Consider the following 15,261-nt stretch of genomic DNA (forward strand, 5'->3'; position numbering starts at 1 on the left):
CCGAGTCGCTTTCTTCTTTTTAAAACCCATTTTTACCATTCTGCATAGCTAAAGCCTGCTTGCCTCTACTTTCTCATTTGTCTGTTTCTGTTGATTTTTACCTCATTGCCCTTTCTTACCTGATTTTATCTTTGAACTTGTGATGTCCCCAGATGATGTGATTATAAAAACTGCGATACAGATTGACAGTTATTCATATCACTTACATGACAAACAGGTTTGGTTTTTTTAAGTTGACACATCTACTTTACAATGTAGTATCAAAAACAGTAACATTTTTCCTTCAAGGAAAAAGAACGGCATGTTTCTATTTTCTAATGCTGTATCAGCATATTTCCTTAATAATACAGTAAGGAGCCATAGGAGTGAGGGGAGGATGTGGCAGTCAACATTATCATCATCATCACTGGGATGGTGCTATTGTTTTTCTCCCTGCTTATTTTGATGTTGCAGTCTTAATGGTGTTTTCAGTGTTTGCCCTCATTCCAAATTACTTATCACTCGTGGAGCCTTTAAAGCCTGCAGCTCAGTCAGCACAGCTGGGACTGATGGGTGCTCACACATAAACACATAAACAGCAGAGAGAGAGATAACAGATATCTGGGGATGCACGAAACGCTTCTTCAGCTGTAAAACTGGATCCTCAAATGAGGGTCGCAGCTTTTCATGTCTCGGGTCTCATTATACTCACGTTATCTTCTACTCACGAGAGTTCCTGATCAATTGATTTATTGCTTGTTTCCCTTGCTTGTTTTTGTTGAACCTGTTTTAAATGGGGGTTGATTCAACCGTGTGATCATTTAAGAGGATGCAGTTAGAGGTACTGTTGGACTGTTTTGCAATATTCGGAAGGGTGTTTTTGTCGTTTACCCTCAGTGAGAATATGAACCTTTGTGTGCATGGATTTATTGCTGGATTGTTATATCAGACTGCATTAGTATTAGTTGCAGCTAAGAAACTGCTTATCGGTAGATTTACTGCTTCTTACTTGGGGTCTGCATGAATGATATGACCATCCATCCAGTTTCTATAATAGCTGCATAGATTTGTCATCATTACATTTTTAGAAGCACACATACAGCATATAAATACATCATCCAAATGCTGATGAAGCGGAACTAATCAGACATTATCTCTTGTGATTATGAAATATTTTCACTCAAACCTAAAGCTGTTGTTTTTCTAAATATTATACAGGCTAATCAGGGCACTGCATTGCACTGCAGTGTGCAGTGTGCAGTGTGTGTGTGTGTGTGTGTGTGTGTGTGTGTGTGTGTGTGTGTGTGTGTGTGTGTGTGTGTGTATCTGCTCTTTTAAGCTTGATCATTTTTAATGAACACTGATGTAAAAAGGAAGCAATTTCTTAGACTGGAAAAGTAGAGTAATTTGACATGACAGGGGCTAGTAGTTTTAAAAACAACTTTGTCCCCATAAAGGGTTCTCTAATATTCTCCTTAAGCACACACACAGCATCAAATACAAAGTGGCGAATCTAATCCATCACACTAAAAGACAGCAATAATCATACATAAATCAGAGGGCAGTAGTGATGTCACCGCAAAGTATTTGAGACCTCTTCACTTCCTCTTTAACGTTAACTCACACCACACAAACACACAGGCCAACGATAGCTTTCCCGACACCAGGGGTGGAGCAGTGATTTTAAAAGGTGTGGGGGTGCTTCAGGAGTGGGACATGAGCACCACAACAACCCCACCTTGAGCCCCAGCTCCAATCTCCACAAGTCAAATAAAAGCAAACCTCATGCCTTTCTTCATTTTCTTCATGGCTGACTAATGTCATTTGACGCCTGTGTGAAGTTCGGGTTATACTCTCTCAGTGAGGTTGATGCCGGTCCTAAACAAGCAGAACACAGCCGTAACAGGGATGAGTAACGGGATGAGTCTATAGGTTTTAAGCTAACACAAACAGTTATAAAATTGAATGTCTGTCATCACAGATTGCGAGCTAGCTTTCTGTTTCCTCCCAAAGCAGAGCTCTGGCAAGCCAATGTCACTGCAACTCCATTTCAATCACTACTTGACCTGAAAAAGGAGTCAGTCTTCTAACTAACTAGTTAAAAAGAAAAGTGTCGTACCTCTACTCTGTTAATCCCTAATGTGGCACCACAGCTGGCAACGCGTGACACGAGCCCCGTTCCAGAACATACGTAGGTAACGTCTCCATACGTGCTGTGTACGCTACCTTGGCCCGGTGGGTTGGTCAAATGGCTGTGATTGGCTGAATGGCTGTTCACTCAAAGTTACTTGACCAATAGGTTTTAATGTTGAGTGAACTGAGTTTTGTTTGCTGACTACAATGGGAAACGTGTGGGAGCGGGGGGTGGAACATAGCCTGTATGATAAGTGGTGAAAATATAAAAGTAGGGAGGAATTAAGTGTACCGTGAAAGTGCGGGTGTCGCAACACCAGTAAGTCCCGCGGCTGCTTACGGCCATGCCTGACACCGAAAATTGTGTCTGGGCAGCTGAGCGGCTTCTTGGCCTTACGTGACTCAATAGGTCTGTACAGTTAGATGCACAACAAAAGAAAACTGCTGCCCTTTATTCTGTCTTTTATTACAGACCTGCTGTGAGTCTCCGGAGCCCGGGGAGGAAGAGGATACAGACAGAGGACTTTTACTCCAAAAGCAACCAGTGTTGCACACAGTCCTGCCAGTCATCACCACTGTGGATATTTGGATCTATTTGCTTTAGAACTGAACGGAATTGAAGTAGTTTTGATTTCTCTTTGAGTTTGAAAGGTGGCAAATGGAGCCAACACTGGAACCGAGGGATGACAGACGAAAGAGAAACTCCACGGAGGTAAATTAAAGTAGGCTATACAAATCTAACAAAAACTTTTTTCTGAGGAAACATCCCTCTTCTTTCATGTACAAATCTCCAAACTACAAAGATGATTTGTAGTTGTGTGTGTGTGAGAGAGAGAATGAATGAATAGAATGTATGCAGATTTTCACCTTAAGTGCAAATGGCAGAATAGAATAGAATAGAATAGAATAGAATAGAATAGAATAGAATAGAATAGAATAGATGTAATTAAAAATGAACTAAGCATAACATAGATTATAGTAGTAATCACACATACTCTATTTTACATATACTTACTCTATGTGGAACATAAATGTGAGGAGATGTGCCCCTTACAGCAAATGATGGAATAGAATAGAAAAGAATAGTACAGAATAACTTACTATCATGTGTCTATGAATTATATAACTTGTACTTTGTATTACATTAGACATCAGAAATACAGTATAATACACCCTTCACATGAATTGATTAATATAACAGAAGTAAATGTAACCCATATATTACCTCATATATTCCGCATGCCTTGTATTGGCATATGTGGCTATAGAATAGAATAGAATAGAATAGAATAGAATAGAATAGAATAGAATAGAATAGAGAGAAAAAAAACAGGAAAGTTTTGTAAGTGGTTTAATATCTGAATCAATGGCGCCATCGGGTGGCTGAACTATGTCGCTAGTCTAACTTGCTTTAAGCACAGGTAATTCTGACTACACACTGTACACTTGTCTCTTTCAGGCAGCTGACTCTGTAAGTGTGCCTCCTAAATCGGCAAGATACAAGGTTGACCCCGAGGACATGTTTGGCCTTGTGGGAATTGTTGCCGCAGTTCTTAACCTGCTGGTAGTGGTGTTGGTGTATCTCTCCACCCCTGTCTGACATCTCTACAAACCGTTTATATGGAAGGATTAATAACCCGTTATATGAGTGGAATTTACTGATATTGTTATTGTTGCTTTTTATTCAGTCTTATACAGATCACGTTTGTAGTTGTGTTTGTACCTGTGATTAGATTACCTTAAAGCTAAAGTCCTTTTCTATGAGATGGCAAAATTTAACCAATGTTGAGCAGATCTGTATGTTTGTTAATTTTCTGTGAATTAAAAAACATGACAACATTTTTTGCAAATTGTGTCTATATTAGTTTCAGATTACAGATTAAGTCAGTTTTGTATGCTTACACTTGTATTGTATTGAAAATTGAAAAACCAACAGAATGACAGACCATTATGTTCATACTGCATGTATGGTTCTCATTTGTTTGATGCAGTTTTGTGTAGTATTTTGTTAAAATAAATCTATATTTATAATAAATAATAATAATAAAAAATCTTCAGACCTGTTTCGGTTATCTCCACATTTACTTCCATTAAAATCATCAGGGAGCCATCAGGGCAGCTACCATGGCATTTTGCTTCTAGGAGTTACATTGTTGGAGACATAAAAAAAAAAACACAACAGCTTCCTGACTGTCAAGAGAGGAGAAAAAAAAAAACGTGATTAGAACAGGAATCAGGCTTAAGAGATATTTGGCACTTTACATCATTAGATTTAATATATTTTACAGTTTTAACAGAGGGAACAAAATGAACCAAAATTGGAATTATAGCATGTGAAAGCTATACAACTAGTACACCCTTGATCTTTCACAGATGATCAAAGAAAGCAGAGATAGAACAGGATATGCCTTATAAAAATCAGTCCAGACAATACTGAGTTAATATTTACAAAGAACTGCAAGTAAACATAGATAATGTAAATTTCTATATAGAATGTAAAGCAAAAGTGTAACTCTGGGAGGAAACTGCAAAACACGAGAAGGAAGAGTGTGCATGTTTTTCCTTGACTCCTTTAGAGGCATTACCTGACAGATAAATACATATTTTGTATGTGACTGTTAAATATACGCATCTATTTACATGCATAGGTATTGTTTGTAAATATAGAAGTTAAGCTCACAATCTATTTTGTCCAGCGTGAGTCCTGCTCTCAATGAAAATATACCCACACAGATGTTAAAACATCATAACATGTCCTGTCTAAAGTGTATCAATGTATTTATTTAAGGTGCAGGAGCGGTACAATTATTTGGATTATCGATGCATATATCAGGCAGTATTTGACAGCTGGTGATGATGTCAATCTTCTCGGACACAGCCTTCAGGTCGTCCAGGATTAATCTGATGCTGTGGGACGCGTTGATGATGGCACTCTGTGACGCGTTCAGCTGAGATGTTGCACCGCGCACCTTTCAAAAAAACAAATTCACACAATTGAAACAAAAGCCTACTGACGGAACACCTGCTTCGAATGTTATCAGCTCCAACAATGGCTGTTATTAGTCGTCATCTCTGCTATCATATTACTCTTCTCGGCGGGCCATTATCAATGAAATACAGGTGTACGAAACTCCCAGCAACAGGCATACTGGGGCCTCGTTGTCATGCCAGAAAGAATAAACCACTCGTGCTGTGACGCAATTAGTTTGTTTAGGTTTAGTGCCCCGAGTCAAAACGCACCAACGTACCTCCCTGCTGGCGCTGCCGTAAACCTGCCGTAGCGTCTGTCCCACGTCGGAATACAGCCGGCTGTTAGACTCCTGTAGCTTCTGCTGTAAGAGGGTGTCACCTGCACACAGATACACATACTGAACGTTGAGTGACTTCATTGTTTAGATTCCCATTTGATAAAAAGCAGCCAACTATATTTTTGTTGAACCGTGGACGCATTACGGACCTTCATGCGTGACGAAATAGTCAGAACCGAAGAGTCACTCAGAAGCTCTCTGAAAACTGTCGACCGCGTGGCAATCTTGATGGAGGCGGCTTCATTCATTCAAAGAATAAGATAATCCTCTCTGATAAAGACTGTGACATGCAATTGAGTGCAGGTAAGAACAAACTAAGTCGGTGGACCTTTGAGTTTACAGTAGGCTAATAATAATATCAACTATTAATGAAGCTTACGCACAAGTTCATCTCTTCGCTCACGTTTTATAATCATTCCTCTGTGGGTGAACATGTGCTTTTCCTGCTGCTCCGTTTTTCCTTGCCATTTCTGCTTTCCCTCGCTGTCAAATCACTCGTCCATAATCTTATCACCGCGATGTTTTTCTTATGATCTTTCTGCCCTTGATTTTGAGGCAATCGATTTCTCCTCCCTGTTCTTAAAATATCATCAATATTCTCCCTTTAATACCATGGGAAACTCCTCCTGCTCCGTCTGGTTTTCTGGGTTGTCCTCCCCCCATCTCCAACATCCATTAGGGAAATCAGTCTATCTAAATGGCCTCTCATCAGTGATGTGTAATTGCCAAAAATGTGTAATACATCTGTCATTACTCCAATAAATGGATGTTCGCTCCCAATGATCTCTCCTTATTGAACGAGTACTGCCAGCAGTCCTCACCGTGTGGCCTGTGTGAGGGGCTTGGCCTGTCTTCCACTATGGACTGCATATCCGGGTGGTCTCTGACAACAATAAGAGGAGGCAGGTCTCTCTTCAGTATCGGAGTGCTCTCCTGGCCCGCCGCAGAGGCTCGGCCAGCCGGCTCCGGTTGCGGCTCCCCCTCGCTGTCTGTTTCCGACGCCTCCCCTGCAACCTGAGAGCATCCACGGACAAATTCAAGTGTGGAGATATTGGTTGACGTTTATACACACACCCCTTCCTTTCCAGATCACTCTCAAACACACACACACACACACACACACACACACACACACATAGAGAGCATCATGCCTTACAACACTACCTTAGCTCCGGTTGAGGATATTTGGGGAGCAGACAGTGATGTGATGTAGACTTCATCATCAGAGTCCGTTTCAGACGCTTCGCCCTGCACCACGATCTGGTATCTGCTCGACATGCCTGCACAAACACATACAGCCAAGCAAAACCAAACGTCAGCCACACTCACTCACCGACTGGATAGTTCATATTGTTTAAATAACAGTACACATTAGTAACTGCTTTGCTGTCACACCGATCTTATTTAGGGAGAGAATATCATACAACATAATCTTTATAGTGGTTTTATGCAACGAAATAGACGCAAAAAGAGCCAAACCTGCCCTGTAGTGTCAAAATACAAATCACATGAGCAATAAGGAAATAGCGTGCTCTCCAACAGCCAATCCGATCTCAGCTATCATGTCATGTGACACATGACGTTTCCTTACGCGATTGGAAGACACCCGAGCAGGAGTGTGTTCGTATCTTGTCGTCGGCGTACGCCAAAGTTTAGCGCAATTTGTGCGGTAGGTTTCAGGGAGGGTGGCGGCCAAGAGCCTTGTTGTTGGTGCTGAACGTATAACGTCCATGCATGTCTTTGTTTGTCGTGGCGAAAGCCAATCCGGGCAGGCTCCCCCGCGTTAGCTGGTTTAGGTGGGTAACTCCCGCTAACGCCGCCTGCGTAGTTTTTCCAAAGAACGCGCCGGTGTAGATATCCAGCGTCCCCGCAGAGGCAGGCTGCTTCAGAGCGCTGAACATTTGACAGGTACGGTCAATTTCACGGTTCACTCCGTTGGATTTATTCACATTAAAGATGCCTATCGTTGACGTACATGCGTTGTTCCCTCCCCCCCCTCCCTCCTCCTCCTCCCTTTCCTTCGTATACTGAAATAGGACAAACCAGCTGTCACGGCTTCAATCGTGTTGCTTAGCAAACAACGCAAACGCGCTAAAGATGTCGCCGGCTAACGCTAAACACGGTTTTCACGCGTCCTGCTGGTTTCGTATTTTGAGGCTCAGAGGACCAGGTTCGTCGACGCTGCTTTTGTTTTGGTGTTGCAATTGGCCTTCATGTCTCCTTCTCTGTGTGTTTTGTCAGGAATGGCTGACGAGGCTCTGTTTGAATTTCTCCACATGGAGATGGTGTCGCACGTTTACAAGGAGCAGCAGTCCAGTAAAGGAGAAATGGACAACAAGGTTCGTCCACGCAACCACCGATGTTGTTATTGTGCTCTTCTTTTGTAGTTCCCAGTAAAAGTGCGCGATCATCACTCTGACCACGAGCTCCCTGTTTTAGGGTCCAGCATTGAGCTCGTCGTTACGTTATAATAGTGAAGCATCGACGCAGACTCGTGTTCACCGGTTTAAATTAACGACTTGCATTTCTTCTTTTCAGGACAGAGCTATCTGTATTTCTGTCCTGGAGAGCATGGGCTTCAGGGTAGGACAAGGACTCATTGAGAGGTAGATCTCTCTCACACACACACACACACACATGTGACATGCACTCTCGGGTATGGTGAGTGTTTGGGCTGATGTTTGCTCCTTTCCAGGTTGACCAAGGACTCCCCCAGCTTTAAGGATGAGCTCGATATCATGAAGTTTGTCTGTAAAGACTTCTGGACGAAGGTTTTCCGGAGGCAGGTCGACAACCTCAGGACAAATCATCAGGTACAAATAAAAAAAAGTGCAGAGCGACAAAATGCCAGGCAATCTCATTTCTAAGGCACATCAAACGTGCCTGGTGGTCCCCGAGGTCAAAAGACCCTTTCGATTGCAGGAAACCTCTAGTGTGATTTTTTTAAGTACTGAAAATAAACTCGCGTCCAGCGCTGGTTACAATGTGTTATCGTTGTTTGTTGCTCGTGTTACAAATGCACGTTTCTTTCCCACCGCAGGGTACCTACGTTCTGCAGGACAACAAGTTTGTTCTGCTGACTCAGCTCTCCAGTGGAAAACAGTACCTGGATCAGGCTCCTAAGGTTTAGAACGCAGTTTCACACACACTAACGGGCACTTCTGCTGCTTTTACATGGAAATCGAATAGAAGTAGGCGCTCAAGAGATTTAAATCTTGCCACAGCCAAAAGAAAACCCGAACTCCCCTCTTATTGCAGTGGAGGCTAATTCTTCTCTGTGTGTGTGTGTGTGTGTGTGTGTGTTTTCTCTCAGTACCTTGCTTTTTCGTGCGGTGTGGTGAGAGGAGCTCTGTGTAACCTCGGTCTGGAAAGTGTGGTGACAGCGGAGGTGTCCATCATGCCATCCTGTAAGTGTCATCAGAATACCAACCCATGAACCTCTTGACTACGAGAACGAGTGAGGTGGCGTAGCATGCTGGTGGGCTACAGATAGCAGCCAAATCATTGTTACTTGTGAGGTGTCAGAAAGGTCATGTGGAACAAGTAATTATTTACGTTTTGGACGCATTTGTTCAGGGCTAAACAAGTTCGCCTCTTCTTACATTTTCTCTTCTGCCAGGTAAGTTTCAGGTGGTCATCCAGAAGTTGTGACCTGATCGTCTTTTCCGCCTGGGTGCTGATGAACGGTGCCAAAAGAGAGAAGAGCAGTTTCCCGTTCTCCCACTGAGCGTCGCAACCACAGAGGCACTCGAACACAGAAGTGCACCGAGTCTGCTGAGCGCCAGGTACGCCTGACAGGGCAAACAACAACAAAAAAACGGGTTCGGCAGAGCTCACCTTTTACTTTTAGTGTTCTAAAATAGAAATACGATTTCTTTCCCTCCTTTTGCATCTTGATTTTGAACTCAAGAGGTCACTGCTCATTTGAGCTGAATAATGTATGAAATTTTCAACTTTAATTTGAGCTGAATAATTAGTGGGCGGCCCTGAGCGACCTCACCGGGCCTGGCCTTAGAGACGAAGTATTGACTGTCAGTGGCTGTGCATACAGTAATGTGAATGTATAGTAAATCACAATGCAGTGTCATCTTTGTAATGTGTTGCAATGTTTAGTCTGCAAGATGATAGGACTGAGTGCTAAAAAGGAAATAATTGAAAAAAAAACAAAAAAAAAGGAAAAACAAAAGGCAGGACGATCATTAAAATCGAGGAGAAGACATCATTTTGGATGATATTTCAGGACTATCACCTACTCCAGATGACGAATAGTGAGCCTACGCAACAGCTGGCACATCAGATTCATTACATATTTCTCTGCAGACACAGAGAAGTTGTATCCAGCTCCCGGTGCTGAACTCTGCCTTCTAGCAGATTGCCTTTAGGAGCTTGAGTGTTTCCTGTATGGTGGTTGAATTTCATTTTAAGGCAAAATGCAAATCTAGGAGGAATCGCCGGTGTAGGAATTTAAGTTTAACAAAGTTATGCAAATGCTTTTTGTCCAAACGTGAGGTGGAATAATACCGACTTGGTGCATGACTCCGTTTCCCTGTGGTGGTATCACATTTCAGAGTCAACCCCTAAAACTGGGTTCGCAGGTTTGAATTTTTTGCACGTGATGTAAATTTTCTCTCCTTTGTACAGCATTTGTATGTAAACATATAGTATTGGGATTTCCCAGCATACAGTACGCTGCAAGCCGTGTTGTAAAATATTTCATATGGATTTCTGGGTTACATTAATTAATGACATCTTTCTATGTACAAAAAATGAGTCTTAAAACTGTGAGGATGTAAATATGTGCTGTTTGCGTTATTTATTCAACCAAACATTTCTCTGAGTGAAATAATAAGAACACAAAACCAACAAGGTTGGCTGAGCAAGAAAAAAACAAAACAGAACATAAACGTACTTCTCTGGTAAAAAGCTTTTGCCTCCTTCTGCCACTAGAGGGCGACATAAAGCTATCATTACTCATCCAGCCTCTCCGCGACTGTTCTACCTTTTTTCTCTCAAGTCTCAGTAGTAACATAGTAAACTGATCCTCCGCAATTACCGTGTGTGTTTATCTGGCAGCACTTTGGTCCTGTAGCTGAACAAATCTGTGTTTACTGTGCCATAAAAAATAAACACCCCGAGTGATGTTTTGTAAATTAAATCATCTTTAAAGCCAATTTTATTTGTAATAATTTGTGAAAACACAAGATGTGTGCATATCTTTTGCGCACCATTTTCCATTTATAGTGTTTGAATAAATACTTTAAAAAAAAAAATCTGTTTTCACATTTCTTACCTTTCTAACAAAATATTCCAGATTCTCATGTAACACAAACTAAATCAACACTTTCCCATCACAGCAAAGAACAGAATGCACATTGAATAGAAATCTTAAGTTATAACTACTTTGCTTTTTTCCTCTTTTTTCTCACTCTTGTATATAACAACCAATGTCCACTAGAACCCAATGTTCCATCTCCCATCATTCCTGCTTAGATCACTGACATTGCTTTCTATTTTTTGATCCATATCATAAACTTGGTATTAAGAGGGTCTCCTCTTTATGTGCTTTTCGGAGATGTTCAGTGTCAAAGCTTTTGTCCCAGCAAGCTAAACTGTAACTAGTTTTTACAATAGGTTCAGCCAAGGTCAGTGAAAACCATCATCAGATTTGCTCCCATATTTGTTCTGGCACCACACTGACATTATTGCAGTAGTTGATGGATTATAGAGCTCATTCTGGTTTTATTTCTGTCTCCGCTCCAATAAAGTACCCTCTTACTGTGTCCCAGTATTTCACTGCCACCGGTGTAAATGTTTTACACAATAATGGTCTTTACATAAAACATTATCCATTCAGCGTGCCTCTGGCTCAGGCCTGGGGGGGTGTTGATGCTAATTTCCATAATTGCTCTTACTGCTGTGACAACAGTCATTACTGTCATACAACATGGTTTTCATTTCACTGTACAAGGAGAAATTCAAGCCTCAGTATTTCATTGAATATTTGATATGACAGCTTTTACCATTAATGACAAAATGAGGGTGGAATTTATTTATAAAAGGGCAGTCTGGGACAAAAATCTGCTGACTAGCCAACTAACATAGATCTCCTCTTACACGCATAAAGTTGAGGTAACACTAAAGTAAATCTACACGTCCTTTCTTGTTACAACACAGCGGATGATACACAGGCAGATATTCTTAAATAAACTTAAATGGCTGATGAAACTGGAAGAAGTTAAAGAGAATGACACGGACTGCATCTTTTACACAGCAGTTTTACACATTAAGGGTTTATTATGGAAAGCTCTAATGGACCTGTAAAAATGTTTATAAAATGACTTCCTGCAGCTTTCTAAAGTCCCACAGGGGATGTCATCGGGGTTATATTTGTTTGCATTTGAAGACGACATATTATTTACAAAGAGCGTACGTCACATACTGGTCGCATGGGAGTTCGTGAGGGTTCTATAAAAGAGTTGTTGTTGGTTGCACGAGGGGAAGCGTTTTTGTAGCCTTTCGAGGGACTAAAATTCAGGATACCTCAACTTCTGTTGCATCACTTTTTGACAATTCAAAAAGTCCCAAAACTTCATGGAATTACAATACTACTTTTCTGGAGTACCCTTTTAATATATTCTTAACTCTATTGGCTTAAATTTTGAGTAGGCACTCAACTGGAACTGGGTTATGTTGTTACTTTATAGAGGCCCCCTAAGACAAGAGTACTTGAGCTTAAGAGTTCAAGAAAAGTTAAATAAGATCCCTGTTTATAGGGCCACCGCCTCTCTACCCCTGCTGATATGCATAGTGCATCGTAGGTGACAGCAAGATGTGTGGTTTGGGCCTTTTATACAATTGTAGGAATGCTGTGAAAGAAGAAAACAGTCAGAGAAACTGAGTTAGGCGTCTCATAAATGTGCAGCACCTGACTATAGCCCACACTTTTGGCCCATTTGTTGCAACCCATTAAACACTTAGGCCAAATCCTCTCTGGAAAGAAGGGTGGGGGGGGGGGAGGAGGAATCAGGTGGGATTAGAGAGAAAGAGCAGGAGGGGGGTAGAATTGTAGAAAGTTGGTGGAGGAGGAGATTGAGAGAGGAAAATGAGATGTGGAGAATGAAGAGCCTCTACAGGAGGCTGGAGGGACATGAAAGGTAGAAAAGAAGTTTATTAGAGGTTGGGAGGAGTTGGGGGGTGGGGGGGGGGGGGGCAAAGAGGGGTAGCAGTGTACGGAAATAGGACAAATGAAGAGGATGTGGTGAGGAGAGGAAAGACTGAGGTTGAGAGAAGTTCTTTGTACGTGTACCTAAATGCCTCAAATGGTATGAAGGGAGGGAATCTGGCGTCCGGTTCTGCACAGTAAAAAAAAAAAACAAGAAAAAAAAAAACAAGGACGGATGACGGTGAGAGTTCAGCAACAGCTGTTTTGTGCTGCTCTACACGGCATCGCTCCCCTTCCTCCTGCTCTACCCTGCATCACAATGTCACCCAATCCACTCACAAAGGGGAGCGGTGAATGGCGGGCGGGCGGGGAGGGAGGGTGGAGGCGGCGGGGGGAGGGCGAGGAGGGGGTTGTTCAAGGGCTAGAGGAGGGAAGAAAGGAGGTGTTGGGGGTGTGCGGGTGAAAACCAGCATTCACTCTCTCAAATTGATGACTTGCTACAATTCAGTAGCACTGTCCACACACACCGGCTGAAGTCTTTTGTAGTGTGAGAAGTTGAGAGAGACAATTGATGTGGGTTAGGTTTCCCGAAAGCAACTGACTAGTTCGTAACGGGCAGAAACACGTTAAAATCACTCGTTGCCATCGTTGTTTGAACCCTGACAATTTGCTATTAATCACTGAATTACAAACAAATACTAAAATCAGGTTTAAAAGTACCCTAAGTAGTAAAGATTTATCATTCGTCGCTTATCATGCGTTCTCGAACAACTCGGAAACGAGGACAATTCCAACCTCCGAGTGGGAGAACGCCTGTCGCACTAGCAGGGAAGTGAGAGGTTTTTAAGAGCTCTGAGAAGTGGGTTTGATGTCACTTGAAATAGCCAGATCTTGATTAGCCTAGCCTGCCTAGTTTGTTTGCCGTCTTTATCTCCCGAGGTTGTGAATCTCTTTTCTGTAGTCTCACAGCAGAAATGCAGCATGTGGTCGAGGGCCTGCCATGTGGCCACTAAGTGAACTAAGTGCATTTCCTGCATTATTTGACCCCTCCTGTTAGGTTGCTAAATTTTGTTAGCCCGTGTGGCTTCTAGACGCCGTCCACGTTGCCATCGCCTAGCAACAGTTTGTATGCCTTAACCACGTGAATGCCAAGCATGGGGTGCACACAAGCGGCAACCAGCAGTGACGTCACCCATCGGTTTGTGAATGTCCGTTATGAAGCCTCGAGTTCGGATTTTGGCGATCTTGCTGGGGGGAGGGGGGGATCTGACTTTCCGTCCCGTCCACTGATAGCCGTAACCTGACTGCCCCACAGGCCTGTCAATCAAACAGGCTCATTTTCTAATTATGATGGGATTATTTTCAGATGGACGATAAGAAAACTAATAAGGAGGAGCGACTTTAACTAACAACACCGAGATAACTGGTGGAGACATTTTATTGACTGAGAACTCTATGAGACTAGTTGAATGGGAGTCTATGGAGCCGGAGACCTTTTGGAGCCAACCTCTAGTGGCACCCGGTGGTATTGCAGCTTAAGGCACTTCTTTCACCTTCTCAAACTGTCCTCCTTTATCTCAACTTCTTATTAACCGCATGTTTTCTTCTCCTGTGGTTAGCTTTTTTTTTTTTTTTTTTTCCCTTCTCACAAACTCCTTCAGCTTCCTCCAGTCATGCATAGGAAGAGTGAGATGCTCTCTCTCACGCACACACATAACCACAAACCTCGTCTCTCAGGGCCATATGTTGACCCGCAGTGGACCTGAATACAGCCATCTGCCTGCCTTTCCTATGTCCCACAGGGCAAGGGTGTGGGAGAATGTCTGTAGGACACAATGCAGCGCACGCGCGCACACACACACACACACACACACACACACAAAGTGTACGAGCACACACTTGTCTTTAACCGCTTCATGGCCACTAATCACTCCCAGACAGCCAGCCCATCTCATGTTAACAGTGACAAGATAATAGGCCGTGTGTGTGTGTGTGTGTGTGTGTGTGTGTGTGTGTGTGTGCGTGCGTGCGTGCGGTCCGTCCCCTGGAGGGTCAGCCATGAGGATGCATTTGAAGCCCTGCCCTCTCATTTTAATCATTCACATTTGTCTTTAAGGGCAGGCAGTTTTCCCGTTTTTTATTTTTTTTATTTGGTGAAGACAAAAGTTTTGCTGAATGTGGTCTCAGAGATAACAGATGTTCACTGAATAAATATAGTTTGTAAACTAAACTAGGTTGTAAGGCGAGGAGCAAAGTAAAAGGAGGGTGGATGGAATCAGCGAAGGCAGTGAGGGAGAAAGGAACAGAGTGGGTACCCAGGATCGGTAAGATTAAACCCCAAACAAAAGACTTCTTATCTCTACATGAAATCTTAGTGACACACACACACACACACACACACACACACCCCTCCTATAGCACAGTCGCTGGGACGGGCATGACGGGACAAACTTGCTTAAATCAGTTTGATTCACAAATTTACAGTCAGAAAATGCTAAATTGCACCTGAACTTTTACAGTGTGGAACCGAGTGCATTTCTTATTTCTAACCTTTAAGACTTCACTTCAGCCTGCAGTGACCTTTTAATGGTTTGCATTTACCAAATTATTCATACAGCTTCCTGCTGCTTTTAATCAGGAGACTTGGAGAGAAAAAAAAAAAGCTGAAGTATCAAGATT

At 42.5% G+C, this 15,261-nt stretch overlaps 2 protein-coding genes across 4 annotated transcripts; one reads left to right on the forward strand and one right to left on the reverse strand.

Annotated features, from left to right (window-relative positions):
- Positions 1–3,962: 3,962 nt before the first annotated feature.
- On the reverse strand, positions 3,963–7,029 carry bloc1s3 (biogenesis of lysosomal organelles complex-1, subunit 3). 2 transcript variants are annotated; one of them, XM_069147950.1, is made up of 5 exons: positions 7,012–7,029; positions 6,585–6,700; positions 6,242–6,434; positions 5,361–5,461; positions 3,963–5,081 (listed from the first exon to the last, which is right to left on the reverse strand). In XM_069147950.1, the coding sequence occupies exons 2-5, from the start codon at positions 6,696–6,698 to the stop codon at positions 4,896–4,898; spliced, it is 594 nt and encodes a 197-aa protein (XP_069004051.1). In that variant the 5' UTR covers positions 6,699–6,700; positions 7,012–7,029; the 3' UTR covers positions 3,963–4,895. The 2 variants fall into 2 exon arrangements, with proteins under 2 accessions (XP_069004051.1, XP_069004050.1); XM_069147949.1 differs by lacking the exon at positions 7,012–7,029 and adding an exon at positions 6,900–6,960 and having other exon boundaries at positions 3,964–5,081.
- Positions 7,030–7,102: 73 nt separating this feature from the next.
- trappc6bl (trafficking protein particle complex subunit 6B, like) lies at positions 7,103–11,200 on the forward strand. 2 transcript variants are annotated; one of them, XM_069147952.1, is made up of 7 exons: positions 7,103–7,328; positions 7,662–7,759; positions 7,959–8,026; positions 8,116–8,233; positions 8,461–8,544; positions 8,734–8,827; positions 9,040–11,200. In XM_069147952.1, the coding sequence occupies exons 2-7, from the start codon at positions 7,664–7,666 to the stop codon at positions 9,069–9,071; spliced, it is 492 nt and encodes a 163-aa protein (XP_069004053.1). In that variant the 5' UTR covers positions 7,103–7,328; positions 7,662–7,663; the 3' UTR covers positions 9,072–11,200. The 2 variants fall into 2 exon arrangements, with proteins under 2 accessions (XP_069004053.1, XP_069004052.1); XM_069147951.1 differs by lacking the exon at positions 7,103–7,328 and having other exon boundaries at positions 7,392–7,759.
- The last annotated feature ends 4,061 nt before the right edge of the window (positions 11,201–15,261 follow it).

Source organism: Embiotoca jacksoni, unplaced genomic scaffold (assembly GCF_022577435.1).
Source record: "Embiotoca jacksoni isolate LCO1_2020_lvr unplaced genomic scaffold, fEmbJac1.0.p SCAF_14, whole genome shotgun sequence".
In the NCBI taxonomy this organism is placed as follows: Eukaryota; Metazoa; Chordata; class Actinopteri; family Embiotocidae; genus Embiotoca; species Embiotoca jacksoni.

What these genes read in the sequence shown, in the direction of transcription:
- bloc1s3 (XM_069147950.1), bottom strand. Translation starts at nt 6,698, where the DNA reads ATGTCGAGCAGATACCAGATCGTGGTGCAGGGCGAAGCGTCTGAAACG. An exon ending in TATCCTCAACCGGAGCTAAG is followed by an intron (nt 6,435 to 6,584) that starts GTAGTGTTGTAA and finishes GGATGCTCTCAG; the next exon opens with GTTGCAGGGGAGGCGTCGGA. An exon ending in ACGGCAGCGCCAGCAGGGAG is followed by an intron (nt 5,082 to 5,360) that starts GTACGTTGGTGC and finishes TTTTTTTGAAAG; the next exon opens with GTGCGCGGTGCAACATCTCA.
- trappc6bl (XM_069147951.1), top strand. Translation starts at nt 7,634, where the DNA reads ATGTCTCCTTCTCTGTGTGTTTTGTCAGGAATGGCTGACGAGGCTCTG. An exon ending in AAGGAGAAATGGACAACAAG is followed by an intron (nt 7,760 to 7,958) that starts GTTCGTCCACGC and finishes TCTTCTTTTCAG; the next exon opens with GACAGAGCTATCTGTATTTC. An exon ending in GGACAAGGACTCATTGAGAG is followed by an intron (nt 8,027 to 8,115) that starts GTAGATCTCTCT and finishes GCTCCTTTCCAG; the next exon opens with GTTGACCAAGGACTCCCCCA.